Consider the following 23,652-nt stretch of genomic DNA (forward strand, 5'->3'; position numbering starts at 1 on the left):
TTCCCGTTTTCCTCATTCCTGCGATTTCTGTGCGCCTAGTACACTCTCTCTGACTCTATTTTATTACTTCACATTATAGGGCTATAAATTGCTATTAAAAATCGAAATATCGAATGTAAATTCAAAACTGTTAAAAATTAATATGAAAATAATAAAGTCATTTTATAAATTTACTGTTTTGGAATGTTTCAGCGGTCGCTCTCCAGTGGACGGTTGTATTGCAGCTCTACGCCTTGGGAATAAGCTCTACTTTCCAACAAGAATCAGAAATTAATAGCAAGCAGGTAAATCTTTCAACGACATGTAATAAAATCAATTAAAATATCTTTATAGAACTACAAGTTAGAACTGCACTGTGTCAAAAAGTTTTACAATAACAGACACTTTTTAAAATGATTTTTCTTTAAGGTGAAAGCTTGATTTATCTTTTATTATATATATGTTTACTAACTAACTAACATTTGAAAGGGTTTCTCATCCCACTTCTGAAAAGGCTATCGGACGTAACAGTCTTCAGTTGTCCAATAACATTTGCATGGCTGCCGGCTGAATGTGTTTGCCGAGTGCAGTTTACTCAACATTAGCCATTCCCACTTCACTTTACAACGTTAATAAACGCTAATTGTATCTTGCATGTGGCAAGCAACGGCTAGGAACGCTCCTTGCCGTGTCTGAGATGTAAAATTTTATAGTTTGTTAACTTAGCCCCTTGTTCCTTCACGCTTCGCAGATTGTTATTGGTTTACTGGAATGGGTGTAATATTTAGTCGTAGACGTGGTAGAAATACTACTTAGAAAGCACACTGTGGAATGGTCACGTAGTGCACTAAAGCGCCGCCGGTGGAGGTTTTGCAGGTGGATCTAAAATCAAAAGAGAAGGAGCCCCCAAGGAGTGCAACACTCTATCCTTTTCTTTCCTCATCAAAAGATCGAGGATAACCCGTGGCGGGGAGCCAAAACAAATACGACAAAAGTACACAGCACCTAAAGTTTATATTTTAATTGTGCTTCTCCTGTTGCGCGGGTGCGATGCCGATGGGGCGCGTGGTATAATTTATTCAGTGAGCGCCGCGCGGTATGAAGTTTTGTATTCAATATTGCAAACAGTTCCCGGGCGGGCGACGCGGGGCCCATAGAGCGCAGGAACATTCGATAGCGTACGCGTATCAACAGCGACTGTACTGAAACGATTTTCCAATATCTAGACACATTTAGGTTTTACTTACCTATAATAGAGTGGGCCTTTTTGTTATTAAAGTATTTTTAGGTGGTTAATTTTATTAAGATTCTATATGGATCTTGGATTCTTTAATGAATCAAAACATTCTCGTTAGAGAAGTGTTATGTTCCTCGATCAAAACCATATTATTATCTAGTGTGTATTTATCTAGTTGTAGTGATCTACTCTGTGTAGTGTGAACCTCCTGTGTATAGGTATCTATAATTTCAAATTGAATTAAATAATTCATTCCCGTTCGACTTCAGTAAAGACGCGGATGCTATCGAAAGATTTCTTCGTAAAATATGTGAAGCATTCGCCGAGCTGCTCAGTGGCGTCGCTCGTCGGTCGCTCGGAATCTTTCCTTCACTTTTCCGGCTTTCCCAGTGTCTTTACTTACCAACTTAACCTGAGTATATGATTCGTCGTTGTGCCTTTAGAACAAGATCCAGTTTAGTTTGCTCGTTTCCAGAATAACTTTGGCGAAGTACCACGGCTTGCACCGGCCAAGTTAGTAGTTGTAAGTTGTGACGCTATTAGTCTCGAGTGTTACTATCAGAAAATGGGAATTATAAAGACACTTACATAAATTCCAATAAGAATTAAATATGAGAGATCGCCTCGTGGCCGTTATTTACAACTGGACGGCTTGCAGCTTCTTAGATAAAGGAAATTCGTTTTAAATCTCTTTAGAGCTTCTCCTAGGTATTTGCAGGAATAGTCTCATCTCGAAATTGAATATAAGTTTAAGCTAAAGGCTCTGGTTCTGTAATGGCTGCTGTCTGCCAAAGTGCACATTTGCCGCAGGGGACGTAAAATTAAAGCACTAAAGATACCAGCTCCGTCCCAACTCCATTGACAGTAGTGACCCCATTTGCGTTGAGCTCCAGCTGGCTGCCGCTCGATTCTGGGAACTAACTGCTAGAGTTTAAATTAGTTTCTTTCTAATTTAGAAAATAGCTTTCTGATAGTGTTTGCTTTTGTTGGTTTTGTCATCAATTGCGGTTCAATCTGGAGAGCCGAGAGGAAATAAGTTTCGGAACTCGTGTGAACTTTATAGATTTCAAAGCGATTTTTGAAGTCTGGCTCAACCAAGACTTTTCTATTCGCAAATGCGAGTGGGAATAGTAAAATTTGATATCACATTTTTGTCGAAATTTTCTGTTGACTCAAACAATAGGGGTTTTATGGTATTTGTATAGAATACTCCCGCCGGCTTCCATTTGGCCGCGAACCAACAGACAGCCTCGGGTCCAATTAACATGTTGATAATAAAACTAACGGTTGGCCTATCTTTGTGTCTTTTCTGCAGTTTTGTTGGCAACGTTGGCTGAATTTTTCTACATTACAACGTTTATTTTTGTTTTTGAATTTAACTCTTTTAAAAGTGGCACGAAACCACTCCAAGCTTTTTTATTGTAGCTTTTATTCGCAGCTTTAACGACACGCAAATGTTTTTCGCCACACTTTTACCACATAAAATATTCAATAGTTCTGAGATTTAAAGTTTTTGTGGCTTTCAGTTGAATACTATTGGTGAATCAAATGAACATTTTAATAATTATTATTGACCTACTTAGATATTTGTCTTTAGAATGAAAAATTCAGAAGCGGAGCGGGGAGCGGTCAGAAAAACTCCTATTCAAAGCTAATATTTTGTGAGAAAAGTATAATCATGTTTATCAGAATGTTGATCAGAAGTACAAACGTTGCTCTCATTGCGTTGTCCCTTTGTCAGGGACTTACGGAACACGTAGCCAAGCGACTCATTAAATTGGCGAAGGCCCAAACAAACATTGCATCCAATTAATGGCACTTTAGCCGGCAAAGCCTTCCTGTAACAAAGACCTACAATATCGATGCCGGATTTAGCTATACATATTTTATTGTTCCGGATACTTAAGCAATCTAGAATGAATGGTATGTTCGTAGGAGGAAAATGTTTATTTTAGCTCACAGCTAAGTAAGGAAGAAATTACTACCACAAAAAACATAGTAGACTAATTTATTCCTCTTAGAATGTTATCGTTGCTTTATTAATGTTTATAAATACCACCCATAACATAACCAAAGTTAAAAGCCCCCAAATGTTGAACACTAAAAGTAGCATAACTTTTGAACGACTGATCTGATTTTGGCAATATTTTATCAAGGCTAAGAACATTAAATATAGACGTAAAAAAACAAAACGAAAATCGGTTCTGCCGTTTGCGAGCGACCACAGACAGATACATACAAACACACGTTAATCTTATAACACCCCCTTTTTCCGTGAGTGTCAAAAATACTAGAGTAGTTATGCATTTATATTGCATTATTGACATCCATGATCGACTATGTTACCCTACCTACTTACATACATAAATAAAGCCTACCTACCTATGTTTAATACAGTTGTAGGTGGTAAGTTTTCCTACAAGAAGCACTATTCCTGCTTTGATATTCAGTGGCAATGTTAGAATCCTTTTATTTTGGGTCAGGTAGTTTTATAGGTTGAATTCTTTAGGATCCGTTGAATAGTGCAAGGAGAGTTTTTGTTAGTATTCTTCTAGCACGATATACGGGTGCATTTTTGACTTTAAACGCGACACTTTTATTATCCAAAGCGAGTAGTTCCTCAAGCTAATGTATAGCCTTAAGTGTTCACTTATTTTCGCACGAGTCATTTCACTAAACGGCTAATTTACGACGAAAGCGCTGATAAATTGCGAGAGTTAGTCCACTCTAGGGCTATGAGTAAAGTTGAGCACAGAGTTCGACCTTCATATCGGTCAATTACTAGTGGCTGTAAAGTTACAACGTTGTAATTATTAGTTTAGGAACAATATGTGCCCCAAAGGCCCGTATGAGTATGAACTTCGTACTAAATAGAATTTAATAAATAGTCAGCGTAGGTACTATAGCTGGCAGTTTTGGGTATCGGCGGTTTAATGTGTTGAGGCGGGCAGCTGTAAATACCCTATTTATTACAAAAGGGCTAGTTACATCGACAATTTGTACGCGTAACGGGTAACATGAATAGTAACATAAAAAATGATCAACCATAACATGAAGGACGGATACTGATACTGATATTACTAACAAAATATTGTTTAATAAATTTTGAAAAACTTTGAGTGTGGGTTCTCTTTGTCAGTACAGTATCAGCATTTTGGTTCATTGTTCGTGCTATTAGAGGATGTGGTTGCTTTTTTCGCAAAAGCAAATAAATGGTCTCGCTACGTGATGAAAGGAAATTCAATTACGTTCCTTTGTTTTCCCGGGAGTTAGCAAGGCCGTGATAAAAACCGTGATGAAGTGCACATTTGTAAGCGCACTGTACTTACATTGCAGATTTGTTCGGGCAGCATACTTCCGACACAACAGCGCCCCCGCCCCCGCCCCGCGCCCCGCGTCCCCCCGCCCCCCGCTCTATTCAAACAGCCCCTGTCTGTCCGCACCCCGCCCTGCCCGCGCCTCGCAGTCTCGTTCATATTTCGTGCTCCTATTTTGCGCAGCATCCCCGGGTACCCTAATGCTGCGCAGACTTCAAAACGTACTAACCGCCAAACTTCCTGTGCGAAAGCGAGCTTTCATTTAACACCTTAGGGTTGTAATTTGCATGTGGGAGATGGAGGGTGTTAGTGTAGAAAGCTGGTTGCACCGTCCGCCTCCCGCTGCCCAGAATTGGGGTAGAGATTCAGTACAAGCAGCGTGTAGGGGCGCGGCTCGCCACACGGTTAGACGCGACTCAGCTCTTCCTGACAACGACACTTATTTTGTAGAATCAGTTCCCAATTTTAAAAAATTCAAACACCTGCTGAGCTTTCAAGGTACGTATTTTCACGTTGCTTTTTAAATATTTGTGCATTTTCGTGATAAAATTCTGGGTGTTTCGGTTAGTGTTGATAAAAGTTTAGTTATAATTTGATAGCGCGAAGGGCGAAGGGTGGCTCACCCTCCTATCCTCGACTGTTTCTGGTTGTTTTATTTTGTTTGCCGTGTCTACGCGATGACGTGCTCTATTTTGGTTGTCTGCGCATAATAAGATCTGCGTTTCTTTACCAAGTTGATATTAAATCGTAACTTTTCTTTTAATTTCAGAAGCTGTGACGATGCAGACTGCCTACCACTCCTTTGCCAGCGTGTGCATCAAAGGTAACTATCAAAATTATATCACTGTTAATTTGACTTTGTATTTATTTATATAATTTTTATACGTATGTTTTTTAAATATTCATGAGTTTATTTATTCACTATAGTAACAGTAAAGTTTAACTCCCTCATTCATAAAAAACTTACTGGACGTTTTAGCTATTGAACTGTTTTGTCATTTTGACAAAACAGTTCAATAGCTAAAGCGTCCAGTAACTTTTTTTATGAATAAGGGGGTAAGTTTATTGACTATGAAAATTAAATTTTGTTTTGTCACTATTTCTTAACTTTTGGGAGATAGGTATCTGCGTGGCAAACTTTACCTGTTGTTTATGCTTGACGAATGCGTCTCAAGTCTCAACATGATGCATTAAGTATACAATACTTCGCAATTTTTTTTAATTACCTTACTTAACTTTTCAGTTGCATCAATTTAACCTATTTTTTTTTAAACAAAAAAACCTAACCATTTTGAGTCAATAAAAGCCGAGATAAGCCAAGTATTAAGCTGATAAATTTCTCACAACATTGACTAAGCGCTTCTAAGCTGCTATCAATAGCGGCTTCGAAACTTTTCTCATTTAAACTGAGAAAGGACAATATTGACGATAACAGTTTGAATCTTGAATAAATTACTTTCAAGATTAATTATTTGTTTAGCGTAACTTGCACAATCCCGTGGTTTGTTGAACTGATGGGGCTTGACCTTTATAAATGGTGCATTATCAGTTATCGAACCGAAGACGGGTCTTAAAAAACCGAAATATTAACTGTACGACTGAGTAGATATTGGACAACAACGAACGTTACGATTTTAACGATACATATTTTATTTATTTTGTATGTACATATAACAAGTTATACGTAGCTAAAAGTTCCCTTCATCATCACGACCCATTACGTCCCCACTGCTGGGGCACGGGTCTCCTTCCAATGAAGGAAGGGTTTAGGCCAAGTCCACCACGCTGGCCAAGTGCGGGTTGGTGGACCCCGACTGTTGGTGGACCCCGACCGAACCCACCCGTTGTCGGGTAAGTGGGCAACCCGACTGTCAGAAGTTTTCAAGCCGCCCGAAGGCCTCTGACTAGGCTTAACGAATGCTACCGAAGCAGCAACCGGGACCCACGGCTTAACGTGCCGTCCGAAGCACGGAAGCGTCCAGAAAAGCACCACTTGAAATTGGTCACCCATCCAATGGCTGACCGTGTCAGTTGTTGCTTAACCTCAGCGATCAGTTACGATCACTGAGGCCCGCTCGACTACGGACGCTTCTCCCGAAAATTCCCTTAACATGTTTATACTTTTCTAAATTATGTACATATTTAAATAACAGTATAAGTTAAGTTTAGTTAAGGTTTGGCGCTTTATGATTAATTAAAGCATATAATTTTAAAAAAACATATACGCCTAACAAATAACATTTCATGAATAACAATAAGCAGGGTGTTGCACAACTAGTATATACTAAGACAAAAGGGCCTTTCGGCTTAGTATACCACAATGCAAAACCCTGTATAGATTACATACATACATAGTAAATAGACAAAAAGGGATAAGACCATTTCATAAAATCATCTATAGATGGGTAGACTAGTAAGTACATTCCTATTTATTTTATAAAAAAGTAGATACGTATATCTTACGTTTAACCGCTAAGCCACCGAAACATAAACCCGGGTGCACACTAAAACGATGGTACTAAACTTGGTTTAGAAGCAATAGAAGAAAAATGAGCTGTGGTCAGAAATTTTACTGCAGTGTAAAATTTTACAGTAAATTTTGCGAATAGGTGGGATAATAAAAGTTAATTTACGTTATGATGGCCTGTAGCCGGGGATATTATCTGAGGGTGAGGGTAGGGCCCGCTTAACGCAGTAATATGTTATAGTTAGCCCGGCGAGACTCCAGCCTGTGACGTGGATTCCCAACTGATCACCGTGTAGCCTGTATATGTAGGTATGCGCCTTAAGCTTTACAGCTTATAAGATGTTAACCGTTAGTTTTTTTCTAACAGATCACAATTTAATTCCAAGGCGATTTTTGTAATTGTTCATTTTAATATGGCATTAGAGATTTGGGAATAATACTGTCGAAATTTGCGTGAAGCAGTGTAATGTCACTACCTGTCGGATGTGCACTTTGGTGCCAATTTCTCCATAGTCGGTTAGAGCATAACCAGGTATTAGTGGTTGACTTTTGACACATCTGTCAAAATTTTATATGGAGATGGCGTATTATTAATGAACCAATCCCTGGTCGGTTAGATAACCGACTATGGAGAAATTGGCACGTAACCTGGAACAACCTTTATTTATTAGATTTCGCTCGAGTTTTCTATTTCCTTGAAATGGCCTAATTCCGTGTTTAAAAAATACTTACAGTATTTGCAGTTTCTAACTGATTACTTATAAATAGGTTCCTATATATTAAGATCTAAAATAATATCATTACGTGTATATGCTATGGCCGCTCGTATATATTTCGCTTGCATCCAACATGATCAGCGGGGAAGAGCTTACGGCAAGATTAATCCGATCTCGTTACAGTCCGGCTTGTGAAGATAACAGAACACTTGACTCTCCCGTGGCCACTGATAGGGGCAGTCTATTACGAAATACACTGAAATTGTGTATTAGCCACCGGGGCATTGTTGGCCGGAATTTACGTTAATTGTAATAAGGTTTCCTTATTTTTTTTTGCTTTAGTTCTTACGAACGTGGAAGGCATTTATAAGTTTTATAAAAAGTTCTATTCTACGAGCAGGCTCCCTAACGCCAAGTTCGCGTTAGGGAGCCTGTTTTTGTTACTGTATTTTGACTTTTTAAAAAAAAAAATCAAATTGTATTGAATTTGACACTAAAGTCTGTTTTTTAAACTCAGATACTAAATTGACAGATTCTGAATGGTTCATCAACAGTCGATGCCCCGCCAATAGAACGGTACGTCACTTAATCGCGATACTTTGTGTATGTTTCCTTGTTTTGACTTCGCGATAAGGCCCCTGATTTTGAATAGTATGCATCCGCTTTAGACGTCGCTAGTTAAATTAGTTTCCTGACGTATGCAACTAAATTAAAGTTGCTTAAATGTTACTAGTTACCAGCAGTCGTACTGAAAGTTATAGTACGGTGAGGCAACTGCTAAACTTTACACTTTATAGGTACTTCTGTTTTTAATTCGTGCGGCGTTAAAGTTAAATTTGACTGAAGGTGTGGGCGGCTTTCACTGCACCTCCATTATACAAGGGCGTTTATTACAAACAGAATAAGGAGCTCCAACGTAGATTGTCAGCATCATAATTTATTCAACAGCCGTCTTTCTTTACGATTGTTACGTTCGAATTTGAAAACCGAATTTAGGGGTTTCGCTACAAATTATACGGAAATAAAACATTAGACTGTTAGAATTACTGACATAAAGACGAAATGGAAATGAATAACTAATGAGAGTTCTCAACAAGTCTTATAATAAGAGCTTTTATTACCTTCGGCGGGTCTGAGCGCAAGCGGCCTTTATCTGGGCCTCTTCTCAATTCAGCGTTAATGTTCCCAAAAATAGGCACGAGATGTTTCAATAGCTATCTTAAATATTACGCCGAGCGCCGGGCGTCTTCCTTTGTTGAGAACGTAATGCGGTTAAAAGGAAAAACACATCTAAGCTTCTAGGTTTTCCAACAATGCGATGCCGCTGGCAGTTTGTTTTATCAGATAGCTTTCTAAAATAATGTCTCAAGACAACCTTCTTCCAGCCAAGCATTAAACAAAGATACTTTGTTGTATTGTACTCCCTTGCTTTTGTTAAAGAGGTTTATAAATAAAATCAGAAACTATTCAGGAATATATTGTTAAATGTATGCGAGGTGTCAGGCATACAGACACTTTTGAGTTGAAACTAACATGGTGCTCCACAAAATCGCGTTCACTGGGAACTCAAATTTTATCATACTTACTTACTATTTCTATGTATAATTATATCAATACGAAAATTAGCAAATTATAACTTTTCGTTATTGTTAGGTACGATCTTTGTCACCCTAAAAATAAAAGACTGGTCTGCTTGGGGTTAGGGTTGCTGCCTGTTCGTGTTCATTTGCATTTCTCGGCAATGGCGCCAATGAGCGTGGTTCTTCGGAAGAAATGGAGAAGGGGGTTAATAGGGTATTACTGATATTTAATTTGCATCCATTAACACTTACATTGAAAAGATTTATAGTACCTACCTATTTATAATCATGATTTTAACTTGATTTAGATAAATGCTGGGTAAATAATTACATCCATAATTAATTCAATGCAAATAGGTTAGCCATTTTTGTCGTCCGAAAGCTACATAACGTTCATTAAGCCTGAAAACGGGCAGCAGAACAAACAGCGAGCGTAAAATTTCGTAATCCCTCTAAAAATAACATAAATTCTTTCCGAAAACACTGAACAAAGCCTTTAATTAAACATGGCGTTTCAGCTGCATATTTGCCGCTGTAAAATGAAACTGCATTTCATGTTTGCGCTAATCCTTTGCATTCTGCCATTATCCGCTTATTTGCTGGCTCCAGCGGATTTAAGTCTAGATACGTTCTGAATTTGTACTCGCTTACGGCCGCGCAATCTAATACGTATGCTAATTTATGATAGCTCTCTGGAATTATAGATGTCGCCCAGGGCGCGAAATTACGACCGTGGCGCCCCCTGCCCGCGCCCCCCGCGCCCCGCGCCCGCCCAGTCTGCGCCCGCTCCGCCATCTTGCTATTTGATTCGAGCACAAATTAAAATGCAGTAAAGTACACTACACTGCTAATGCCCTTTTTGCCAAGTTCTGCGGCGTCAAAGCTAACGACTGTCCTTTGTTTTTCTGACTACGCAGATGAGATTCAAAACACTTTCAGAAAAGTATGTTGACCTTTTTGTTAGATAGAGTTCGGTTAGAATTGAATATTTCTCCAACTATGTATTATGTTCCGGTCAGTTTTTAGATAGGTACCTAATTAGAGGTTTTATATTAGCAATAAAATACCTAAGTACCAAATAATAAATAAAAAATTGGGATTAAACTCACATGAATTATAACATGTAGGTAGGTACTTAAGTACTAAGTACATATCGCAATTTTCAAAGTAGAGGTGGTTTATAAATGTGAACCTACACTAAGACCTACAATTTAAGCCATTAAAAATACATGAAGCTAATACTCCGCGGATCGAATAGCTGATGCATTTTAGAACGAGTGCACTGGCTGCCTCCATACATCCTGGTAATGCAGCAATAAATATCGAGCGCTGCGAGCGCTGCCGAATATGCAAGCCCTAGCATAAAAGCGCTCGAGTTTTGATGTCGACACCATTCACTTCTTGACTTTGATCGAACTATTTACGTTCTGCAGTTTCGTATTCAACCTCTTTCGTGAAAAGCAGTTGGAGCGGATTCAAATTCAAATGCAGTTGTTGACTATGAAATGAGTCGAAACAAAATACATAGGTACCTCTACCTACGTAAGTACTTATATGAAATTCAGTTATCTAAAGTTATTGCTACCTGAAACATCTATTCAATTCTCGCATTTTCATTTCAATAACGCTTCCTTTAGCGGCAATGACTAGCTTATCTGCATAGAACAACAACTACAGTTAGTTAAACTCTTGTAAAGCGACTTGAAGCGAGAATCCACTAGCCATTGTTCTGGCTTCAGACCATTTAGACCGCTGAAAGGGGATATGCAAATGCAATTTGCACGAACACCGCACTGGCGAGTTAATACAACGTCGTGCAAGATGCAACTTTATAGTTCAGCCGGCTTACATCGCATCCACTAGGGATGGGATTGCACTTCCTGATATCTTACTTGATAAACAAAGGAATAGCTATAATATATTCCGTAGATGCTATGTCGAGCAGTAGCTATGTGACCATGACGTTTGTTCTATAAACATGTAAAAATGCATGAAATTCTCAAGTCCTACACCTTACAGATTAATCACAGCACGAGCCACTGTGTTTATAGCTTACTGACTAATGATGACTAGGAATCCCCAAGAGGGTAATCCGGATGCATTTCTAGATATTAGGTGGTCCATTCGGACGTTCTACATCACTAGGTTGGCTTAAGATAAAGCGTTGGTGCAAGGATAAATTATTGCGGCTTGTGCAATGGTCATTGCAGCTGGAATATTCATGCTCTAGACAAAATTTATAGGTTTGAGAAGGGATATTGTGAGGTGGCACGCTTGTGGAATAGCAAGCTAAGTTTGAGCTAGAATATCTAGGATTAACTCCAGCTTTATTTCAAGAGGATTAATTTAGTATTTGCTCACTTGTATTTAACTGTCATTTCATGAAACTAACCATGGGCAGAAGTAAAAAACTAAAGCAACAACATTTACATTTCGGAACATTTTAATTTGAACTGTTATTTTAATTAAAAAGCGAGTGTATAAACAAAAAAAAAATAACAAGCAAAAAGGTTGCGACTTGTTTTAAATTTAGAACAGCGCTGCTGAAAGTCTACCAACAGTAGTTGTGAGTTTTTGTTTTTATCTCCCGCGGCAGCCAGTTTAATTTGCCGGCCAGTCTCACTCGCAGACCCTTTGTTTGACTTTCAAAGAAAAACAGTTTAACAACTTTCTTTTGTAACTTCGTCCACGAAGGCAGCGGTTTAGTGATACAATACAGAATTTTGATAATAATATTATCGTTGGTTATTAAAATTTGATTGAATAATTTGATTTAACAGATAGAAGCACTATTTCATCATTATTGATCAATAATCAGTCTTAGTTTCCTAGAATATACTTTTGAAATGACATGTTTGAAATATCCGTGACTCTATATCACAGCCACATCCCATCACTTTCAAGAGCGGCGCATTTTCTCCACACGCGCCGCTTCAGCGTTCGCGATAAACACATTGTTTATCGTTACCCGATAAACTCTCCAATCTCGGTAACGATATTCATCTATAAAACATGAACAAGCGAGGTCGCCACCCTTCAATAGGGGCATATTGATCGCGTCGGCTGTGTGTGGGTAGTATGGAAATTCTGGTATTAAATCTGAAGCGCTGGAGGCTGGCCAACGCCGCGCCGCCTCTCCACATTAATTGTATGCACGCCATCTCGGCACTTAGCCTAGTTTAAATGAACTGGCAACCAGCTCTGAATTGTGCAGCTACTCTACCCACTTTATATAGCTAAGTAGGAACATATTGTATAATAGGCTGGCCTTTGTTCTCGGAATTTACGATATTATGCGCTTCTAGAGATTAGGAAAGACTTCAAGTAGAATTTACTACATAGTTATTACTTATTATTGTGTGACATAGTCTGCAATTAAATAGGTAAATGTTATGTGTTTCTAAAACATTGCAAAAGCTTCTACAACAGAACCTGTTTAGTAAAATTAGGTAGGTAATAAGTACAAATTACAAGATTTTAAAACTTTACAGGCATGGACTTTATTATGTACTTACCTAAGGGAAGTGACGGTCAGCAGTAACTTTAGCCCTAGCAATTAGTAGTTTAGGGCTCGGATCTAAGCAATTACTAGGGCAATTAGACTTTGAGCTAGTTAGTTAATTCCACTTAGTTTTGAACTAACTTATGTGTGTAGGGCCTTCACAGAAAACTAGACATTTAAAACTTTAGGAAATAAAAAAATCTAACGTATGTATGTATCTACTACTACCTACCTACCATATTTTCTCCGATAACATCAAACTCAATCGAAACATCAGATCCGTGATAGGCTTTCACGGTAAAATTTTACATAGTTATAGCCGGGGTGCCCGAAAAACATTTGCGATTTGCGTATTTTTATCCCGATGAATTTCAACTTTTACAAACAAAAACAAAGTGAGTTTTGAAATAGCCTCCGGTAAGCCAACGGTGATAATGCTCCGTAATATAAACATAGGAAAACAAATCGAAAATCAGAGGAGTGAAAAAAATTTCCTTAGGTAAAGTAAATATTTACAAACTTCTGGTGTTACGTAACTTAACAACTGCGTTTTAAATATTACGTTGCCGGGGAATGCTGTTTATTTTTATAGGAAGCACATTATTCAGAATGAACATAATATTTTATTTTATTGTACAAATATACTCAAATCAATGTACAAAGGATATCAACGACAAACCACTAGTTTTTCGTCGTTGCTCTACACCACGAATATAAAAAATCTTATATAAATATTATACACTTGTGTATTTTACAGTTTTATAAAGAGTTGAAATCTTCACACGCAGTCTTGGGGCTTGTTTGTGGCGAAATTTAATTATATCACGAACAATAGGTACCCCAGAGAGTATGTGCTCCAAGTTAACTCGTTAGGTAAAATATTAAGTGAAAAGTTTCTGCTTTAATGGGATCAAGTTAAATGTCAGCTGGATTTGTGGCTCCAAACTTTGTGGGCCCAGAGATGGATCGCAGTTCGCGAACCGAGCTATGTTTAATCAACATTTAAATTTATTTGTCTAAACATAAGGTCTTATTTTCAAAATTCAATTTGTTGTCTAAGCATAAGGTCTTATTTTCAACATTCAAATTTATTTGTCTAAAGATAAGGTCTTATTTTCACGGCGCAGAGCACAACTTTAACTTCAGCCTGTATTTTTAACGAGAAAAGACATTTGAACGCTGTTCATTTTTATTCTTTGTTTAATTTCTTCTGAATGTTCTAGACTCATTATGGAGACTAATGAAATTATACGTCCTTGAAGCTTCAATTAAATGAAATTATTTGTTTTTCTGCTCTGTGTGTTATGGAATTGGGATAATGCAAAATACTTAGTAGACACTAATAATCAACTAAATAATTTGCTATTTAAGAGCGGTAGTGCACAACACAACAGCCTTCTCCGTTTTGTAGTAATTTGGTGCTTTATATCACTGGAATTTTTTCATTGCTCGCGACTGTAGTTTACTTGTACCTACTGGTATGCGTCAAATAAAATTTAGTTTAGTTGTTTGTCAGCATATTGAGTGGCAGCATTTGGTCGGATGTCGGGGGCAGGGCAAGCCCGGGAATTATATTTGCTTGCACAACGTAGGAACAGGAAAACAATTCGTTTTGGGAGCCTTTGCTATATTTCGTTTGAATAAAATATGAGGTTGCTTCATCTCCTTTTAAAAAGAGTATTTAAATGTAAATCTCCGGAATACGTTTGCGGCTGAGGAGGTCTGCACTCGGAAATGGCCGAGATAACTTTTTATCCCTTTCTTTCATTTGCAAAAGCGGTAGATAGCACTTTTAGTTACAAGTATCACAAGTAGGTTTTCTTTATGTAGGTATGTTAATTTCTTTACATTAAAATCGTACGTAATCACCACTTATTGATCTTCATATTTCCTTATTTAATTCATGGCAAATAATACCTAAACTTCCTAATACTTATAACATATAAATATCGGTACCAACCTATAGCAGTACTTCGGTTAGCCGATAGCGAAATGCGACAAAATCTCGCCGCTTTATGTCATTCCGAAATCCCGACTGTGACGAGACTAGGGATGTCACTATATTTATGTTTTATTTCATATCGATGTAAAAAATCCATCACTTTTTATGACGTCGCGCATGTTGGAAACGAAATTGGATTGTATAGATATAAATCAGATACATGGAATAACGTTATATTGCTATATTCCTATGATGTCAAACATGATTTATACTCTTTTAAAAAAAATATAAAATCAATTTAACTAAAGATACTTAGTTTGCACGTTATAAAATAAAGCATAGGTATATAAGAGCCACCTGGGGAAAAAAAACAATACTCTGAAAAATATGTAAAGTTAGAGGTGGGGAAAAAACTAATAGGTATACTTACTTAATTGGAATCTAAGCAAACAAGCCATTCATTGCAAAAACAAAACATACACAAATATTATAGTTAGAACACCGCCACTTCAGTAAGTCTATGGCAGTACATTATACCGCACACAGTTAGTTGAAAGACAAACACATGAAGCCATTATCGGTGTCAGAGTCGATAGTTAGCAGTTATCGACACGAGTCAGGGCGCTCTAGCTGTTTGCTCGGTAAGCCGTGCAAGATTAATCATGACTGGGACTGTACACAAAGCCGGAGGAGACAGGGGCAGGAGAGGAGGAGGGGGGGGGGACAAGGATTCCGCAGTAGAACACGGTGATACGCGAGTACTATTCCGGCTAATTGCTTCATGGCTCAACTGAGAATAGCGTTACGGTGGTTGGTTATGAACGTGCGGGGGTTAGCGACAGAATCCAGGATTGGAAGCCATGACGATTAGGATTTAATTGCAAGTAAATAATATAAGATGACGGGATAATGTAGAGTCGTGGTAGCGTAACGCATAAGGGCTCGTTCTCATTCGTGAGGCCGTGGGTTCGAATCCAGCTGTGTACCAATGAATTACCACGTAGATACTTTTACGGTGAAGGAAAACATCATGAGGAAACCTGCGCACCTAGATTCTATATCTGTGCCCTAAGTGCATATTGTACTCACTTAAAATCGGCGGTACGGCTCGCGACCTATCACATGAGTACAAAATTTTCAGCGAAAAGCGGGTGAAACTCTTGAGAGTCACAAATGAAACTTCGAAAAACACATCGCATCATTATAATTTTACACTACAATTTGTACCTTACCAGTACAAGACGGTATAACATGATCGAACGCCGCTTATTTCCCCGGCGGACTGTCGGCCATCATTTACTTTATTAAAAGGCTGGGAATTAGCGGGCACTCAGCGACCTAACCGACGATCTCTCCCAACTTTATCTCAATCGTTCCGAGTACCGTCAATCTCGGGAAATTGATGAGTCAGAGAAACGCGAGAGAACCGCACAATGGCTTGCAGGAAACAATGCCCCCCCCCCCCCGCTTCCCCCCTCGGCTTGCGCAATTAAGTGAACCTTTTTGTTAGACCACGGTTTTCTCCGCAACTACATTATCGGATACAATGCGAGCCATGATTTGCGGAACCTCGGCTAGAATTATTTTTTGCCCGAGCGCCCACGCCAGTTCCCGCAAAACGATTCTGTTTCTTTTCCTTTTCATCTCCCTAATGTGGTTAGATAATAATATGTTAGATATTTGGGTTCTATTCGGGCCGCCGACGCCTGTCTAGGATTACTTACATGGAATTTGATTAACTCCGCTGTATACACAGCTTCAAGCATATTCATTGCATCCAATCTTCGTCAAGTTTAATTAGTGAAGCCTACAAATCATGTCATGCAGGGGCCACGCGTGTTAATGCAGATTCCATACAATGTTGGCAAATTTATTACAAGCTATAGCGACACGAGGCTATGGCCATTGCTAGTAGCTCACGGCTGCCATGTTCTGTGGATTAACGTGTGTGCGCTTCCATGTCTGGATTTATAGGATTATCTTCCGATTGATGTAGTCTGTCAATCTAATAAAGCCGGAAATTAATAATGTATATTATGTACTCACATTATATTAAATATGTATTTGAATCTGTTTTAAGCGATAAACACTATACTATGTTTACCTTTACATTATTGTTTATCGCTAATAAGTAATAGGTTTTCGAATTTTTTGGTTGTTATAATCTTCATTACATTTAAAAAATATGTGGAACTTAATTAATTATTTTTTATTTTACCTTTTCAGATGCCGCCAGAATGACTGAAGATGGAAATTATAAAGATATCAAATACAATTTATTGCAGTTTAAAAAAACATAGATTCTTACATAAACTCTCGCGCTACACTTTCATCTCAATTAATATTTTCATAATTATACGTATACTTAAAGGTAAACAATCTTAGTGTGTCTTTTAAATTGAATGTTAGTAAAACAAACCATTATCTTACTCTTCTTGTAGTTCATTTGTTTAATTATTTATGACATGTACTGAATATGGATCAAGTTATCTGAAATAAATGAATTTAATTAATTAATTAATAATAATGTTATTAAACAGATACACTAAAATTGTTAACCTTTTATGACAAGTCTAAAGAAATGCAGGAGGTATAACAATAATAGATTTCAAATTTCACTAATTAGTTTCGTTAATTAGGTATATTTAGTTACATCAAAGTTAACTACAGTTTATGTTTGCAACATCGTTGCCAAAATATCCGTGCTCCATAGAAGCTCTGAAGAACTTGAAGAAGATATTGGTGGCACATTCGTGATCTACCCTGTAGATCCGGGCTTTTGTAGTTTTGTTCCTCATCAGAAGCTCGTCTCTACAGGTATCTCACGGCTGGGAGACCTCGCTACTAACTACTGTGTGAAAACCGAGAAAAAATACTATGAAGATCATTGCAAGATGAAAACGTGAAGACCATGCTTTGTTTTTGTTTTCATGTTTAACTGTTTTAGGTATATCCTACATACTTACTTATCGAATTGTCCAACTTAAAACCACATGTTAGTTTAAAGTGAAAAGTAGAAATTCAACAATTTCAAAACCTGAACACATAGTATGTATGTTTCGTAAATTCATTTTCATATTCATATTTTTTTGACACGCTAACCTTCAAATAACAGTATTTCATGAAACTATTTTATATTCCGATTAAAATTCAACTGAAATTCTGACATGAAATACAGCGACCGGAAAACAATAAAGTGTCATTCAATTTATGTCATAAAACTTCGAACACCAGCGCCATGTCCGCTGAAAATTCAGGAAAAACCGGAGCTATGTCATCGTATATTCATGAAAAAATCAAAGCTCACGAAACTTTTCAGTATTTTGGTTGAATAGGTAAATTTTATTAAATATTTATTATTCATTTAATGACTTAATAGAATGATCTTACTTATTTTCTTTCAGCAGGGAAATTCTCATTTTATATTCTCAATAGGCATTGAAAAAATATTTTTAGTAAGTTATCATTTTGATCTAATGTAGGATTTATAAAGGGTTAAACGGGTAATACTTGTACCACTGGAAAATTTACTAACATTTATTTAATCATAAAGTAGTTTTATTAACAAAGAATATTACGTTTTGATATTGGTATTTCGTTCATTTCAGAATATGCCTGCTGAATACCACTCGTAGGTCGGTTGAGTTTCATACCGATGATATTAAAATTTATGCCCGCTCATAAATATCGCCCAAACATTTTGGTCTTCGTGTATTTTGGAGTTGATGGCTTGATCGTATAAAATAATGCAGTTTTAATCGGCAGGGCTGTGCTGACATTATTTATTAAATTCTTTCTTTTGATCCATTTTTAAATTAATTTATTTCATTAGTACAGTTGACATTTTTATTAATGCAACCTACAAAATGAATATTATCATCTTTGGCATCATTTATATTATTTTGATGTCGAATATTTCTTCGAAGCAGGAACCGCTTCGTAGCGGGGTAACAGCCACTAATATCGATACTAGAAAAATTATAGACGCGATATAGTTTATTGCTTTATATATTGCTACAGCGGAAGGGTTCAAAGGCTGTTCTTCGATTTATGGCGGCCATTCAGCTGACATAACGGTGGGGAAGAGCCGCACTAGGCTGTAGGTACACACGTTTTATGTAGGTACTATCGGGAAATCTGCCGGAGGCTTCACTTGAAGATAGGAGCTTGAAGCCTGTTCACTACAAGCAAACACGCATTCAGAGATCTATATATTATACTTGCTGTTCCCGCGAGCTTCGCTTCGCCTTAAAGAGTTTTCCCGTGGGAATTCCGCGCTAAAAGTAGCATTTGTGTTAATCTAGGGTATCAGCTAACTCCATACGGAATTTCATTAAAATTGGTTCAGCCGTTAACAAGCTTTGTCAATTTGTAAAGGATGTATGTGTCTTTGTCTAATAATTAGGTTTGCCTGTAAATTTTGTCATTTTATACATGTTTCATTGTCTCAACTATTCTTGTTGGTCGTGGCATTTGTTCTGATTACAGGTGTTCCAGCTGGACATTAGATATGCAGTAAATAAAAATAATACTTATCACACAAGTATCTGTCTTTTATTATGATTTCATATACCTTTTAATTCATAATAGGTATTTACTCACCGGAAGAATTGGCGTACAAATAAGGAGGCCTATACCCAACAGTAAGCGATAAAAGGCTGATGATGATGATGATGATCTACTTATATAGTTATTTCCATTGACCAAACAATTAGCAAAGTGCCTTTAAAAGTTCTCACGGGATATGAAAAAGTTTCACCTGCTATGCACGTTCCATATGTCAGAGAGTCTTTTTCATTGCTCGTGGATATGAGGAAGGGGCCTAAAGCATAAGCTATACATAATAATATGCAGTGTATGGTTATGCTACTACAACTCTGTCACTAAATAAGTAAATCCTGACTGAACCCTCTTATTACTATGATTATACAATATCCTATGACTTTATAGAAAAAACACACAACATAAATTACATAACAAGGTAAGAGTAAGCGAAATAGGCGACCTTATCGGTAAAAGTGATCTCTTCCAGGCAACATTTGGGTGAATGAAACACTTATAGAATAAAATTTGGATTATGATAATTTATTATCCTGAGTCCTAAAATGATCCTGTTTTTTTTAAAAAAAACCATGAAGAAGTAGGTAGAGAACATGAAACAATAGTAAATTAACCCAAATTAAGGCTATTCGGCGAGACGAGAACTTGACATTGTCAAAATGAGACTATTCACGCCACCGCGATGCCGCCTCGACTCTAGCAGTGGCAGTGGGCAGAGCGCCTTACAGCCAGACTTATGGTAAGAGTCAACTTCAAATTCAAAGGGTTTTAATATCATGTAAGTACAAAAATGTATACAGAAATAATATTAAAAAAACGTGGCTTTCTAATAGGTATAATTAAGTAAATAAAAAAATGGCTAAATGTGTTCAGGTATATCCCAGATTACTTCGCTATTACTATGTAGTCTAAGTAAGTATATTTGTCATCAGAATTATACTTATTGGTAGTCAATCGCTACATACAAAAAAAACTCATTCTATAGATTGGACACTAAAATTATTTTTTAAAAACTTCTTCTCCTTCTGGTGTCTCTCCACTACTGGAGGTTGGCGGTCAGCTCTGCATACTCCACTCTATTCTTCTATTTTAAAAACTGCACAAGGTAAAATCTAATACAATTTTTTTAAAATACATAGTTACGTTAAATAAATTCAAAAACAGTGGAAATGATAACAGCAAAAGTATCTAAATCAGTTGCTATAGATTACCTAATAATTTACAATTTGTACTAAATAATAAATTAAAGTCATTCCAAAAACGGAAATACAGCTCGCGACCTATCACGTGTACAGCGAAAATCGTATGATTTGCTTGCGACTCACCTCTGACTATACCCCTTCATGGATTACAGTCGTGGTAATGACCTATGTATGTAATAAACGTAACGAAAATTCTGTAAAGTTTTAGCAAACCAGTGAACGAAACAGTACTCTTTTTAGTAAGCTCTAGCATACTTTTCAGGTAAGCTCGTGTTCTATCGTATGCTCTAATAATGCTACTCGACAACAGATGTCGCTAGCTATTTTAATGATATCCACTGAAAATATTATTTTCTTCTGAAGTAGGATTGACTGGCCAACAAATGAATATAGATGGCGTTAGTATTCAGATAGAACTTTAGAACTTTCTTGCAGAATTTATGGACAAGTTTAATCAAAATGAAAATCACGCACGAGCAATAAATAGTTCCTGTGACATAAATATGGAACGTCGATTGGAGGTGGAACTCTTTCATTGCTCGTGAGTGTATTTTGATCATTTTTATTCTTAACGTTTGCTACGAAATATTCCCCTGTACGGTCGATAATACACTTATCCAAAATCTTAAGATAACTACCTACCTACCATACTCACACATTGAACCACACCAATATCGCGATAATCTTATTGCCCATTGTCCAGAACTGCTGTCAATACAACAACGGTTATCATTCATCGCAATATTTACTACGTACCAGATCTTCAAGACCTCTCTTCTTCTTAGTAAGTGTGAGCTTTTATATTTCTTATCGCGAAAGCTTAGGTTGGTTGGAGTCCCCAGTAGTCTGGTCACTTTAGAAGAGTTAGTACTTAGGTTAAGATAAAAGGCAAAATGAATAGTTTGTCCGTTAGTGATTTAAAAAGCATAATTAGGTATATATTGTAATGAATTTCATTTAAAGTTTTAACTTTTTCTGTGTAGTTTTCTATGGGATTGGTAAAGAACAACGCAACGAACCGACGATAAATCTAATAGAAGCATGCAGTTTTTTGGAGCTTATGCTATTTTATGGATGTATTTTGCTTATCACGAAACGAAAATTAACTTTAGATATTAAAAAAATCTAAACATTTTAAAACAAATGCAATACACGCGCACAAGCTAGTGTAATGAAATAAATCACACAACACGCAGGACCGCCCATTCGAAGAACTTATCGAACATTGATTAATAGCTTATAACCGAGTTATTTTCTAATAGTTGTTTAAAATAGTCTTTAATCTGACCTACGTGCGTGATGCGATACAGATCGCTCAAGGTGGTCGATTTTTATGGAGCGAAATACTTGTCACAAGATATATTTTTTACGTTTAAGTTCATAGGTAATGAACTTAGTTGATAAAACATGCAACCACTGCAATTAAGTATACTACGACTGTGGCGAATGATGTGAAGAAATAAATATAAGTATTTTAGAAATGTGTGATTGTTTCTTTGTACCATACATCGATATCTTGATTTATTATCTAGGTTTCAAACTAAACATGATAAAAGATAAAATACAAAAGTGTTGCAAAAGTGGTATAATTTAATATTTAAATATTGCTTCTCCATAGTAAACCAAATTTTACATATTTTTCAACAGATTTCTTTAATGAACTATACGGAACCATTTGTGTGAACCAGAAAGTGTCCCACAGTAGCTGATGGGCACTCGTCGAGTCGATAAAGAAATTATTGATGTCTCTTCAGTTCATCATTCTCAACAATCGCTCTGTATGTTCTACTTAGATAATATCACCCTATACATGTTTTCTTCTCCTCAGAGATTGTGCTGTGTGTAATGGTGGCAGACTGATACTCTTGACAATGATCAAATAATTGTAAAATTTTACGTTGAATAACATAATATTGTATTCTATTCTGATATTCAGGTTACTAAACTACGGCCTTGTGAGATAATAATGTATCGTTTTATGTAAATAATTAAATTATTTTTTTATAGTTTTTTTATATAACCGACCTTACTTATTTTGATATAAGTACAATGCTGAATTTCAGTAACCTTCCTTGTATGTGAATGTATCCAAGGTGTCTAGTTAGCAACTTTCATAATGGACCAGCTCTGAAATCGCAACTTAGTAGAACTGATACATTTACATGCCAACCAATTGTAAATGACCTAAGTCTCTTTAATAAATAACGATTCAAAAAAAAAAACATGCCAACGGAATGATTACTGATAAAATTCCATCCTGTACCTCTATATTGGTATAGGTACATATTGGTTTCAAGTATACATGGTGTGAAAATTAAAGTAACATTTTTAACAACAAGAAATTAAAATCCATCATACGGCTTACGTGAGTCACCTCTGCAGCTCTGACTACTCGAGATAACATACACTGCTGGTCCGAAAATTTACTTTTATTATAATATTAACGCTTTAGTGTTCCCAATTTAAAACCAATTTTGAAATTCGAAGCAGTTAAACAAAAGATGGCACGATCGATGCCGGCCCTACTTTAATAACTGCTAAGTTGGGGCTGCGGGTGTAAATTCGCAACATTTAAATTCGTCTGATTGATGTTGTTCATTTATCACGGGCCTCGTTGCCTGTATCGTCTTCGTATACACTTTTTCCCCTTTGATACTGTCTTTTTGGATGCAACTTTAAATTGGATTATGCTAATGTTCGAATGTTGTTTGAATATTGTGGAGTTTTTACAGCGTTTCTTTTTTTAATGACTTGAAATTCTGTAGGCTTTACTAGTGTAGCCACGTAAAAAAGAACGCGTTTGCGTCAATACATATAATTATTACAACGTTATTAGTAATAATTATGTAGGGAGATAATTTCGGGGTATACTTACTTGAATTATCAGTTTTTGTTTCAAATAAATGTATTGAACCAATTGTAATTATTATGACGCTCTGTTTTGCAGATAATGAAGTACTTATTACATATTTAGTGGTCCCATTAAATAAAATACACCGATCCCATTAAATAAAAAATCTTTATAAATTACTGTTGAAAAAATCCTAGCACTAAACCTAGAGTTGGTGACCTAGCTAAAATATGGAAGTTGTAAGTGATTTAAAATCATCATAGATAATACATATATTCTATTCATCCCTATAGACCCTG

The 23,652-nt window shown here is 36.7% G+C and overlaps 1 protein-coding gene across 1 annotated transcript; it reads left to right on the forward strand.

The window, feature by feature from the left end:
• Positions 1-4,829: 4,829 nt before the first annotated feature.
• Positions 4,830-18,190, forward strand: LOC119694197. Its single transcript, XM_048621848.1, has 3 exons — positions 4,830-5,031; positions 5,303-5,356; positions 16,967-18,190. The coding sequence occupies exons 1-3, from the start codon at positions 4,830-4,832 to the stop codon at positions 17,038-17,040; spliced, it is 330 nt and encodes a 109-aa protein (XP_048477805.1). The 3' UTR covers positions 17,041-18,190.
• The last annotated feature ends 5,462 nt before the right edge of the window (positions 18,191-23,652 follow it).

The sequence above is a fragment of the Plutella xylostella genome, chromosome 6 (assembly GCF_932276165.1).
Source record: "Plutella xylostella chromosome 6, ilPluXylo3.1, whole genome shotgun sequence".
NCBI classification, from domain to species: Eukaryota; Metazoa; Arthropoda; class Insecta; order Lepidoptera; family Plutellidae; genus Plutella; species Plutella xylostella.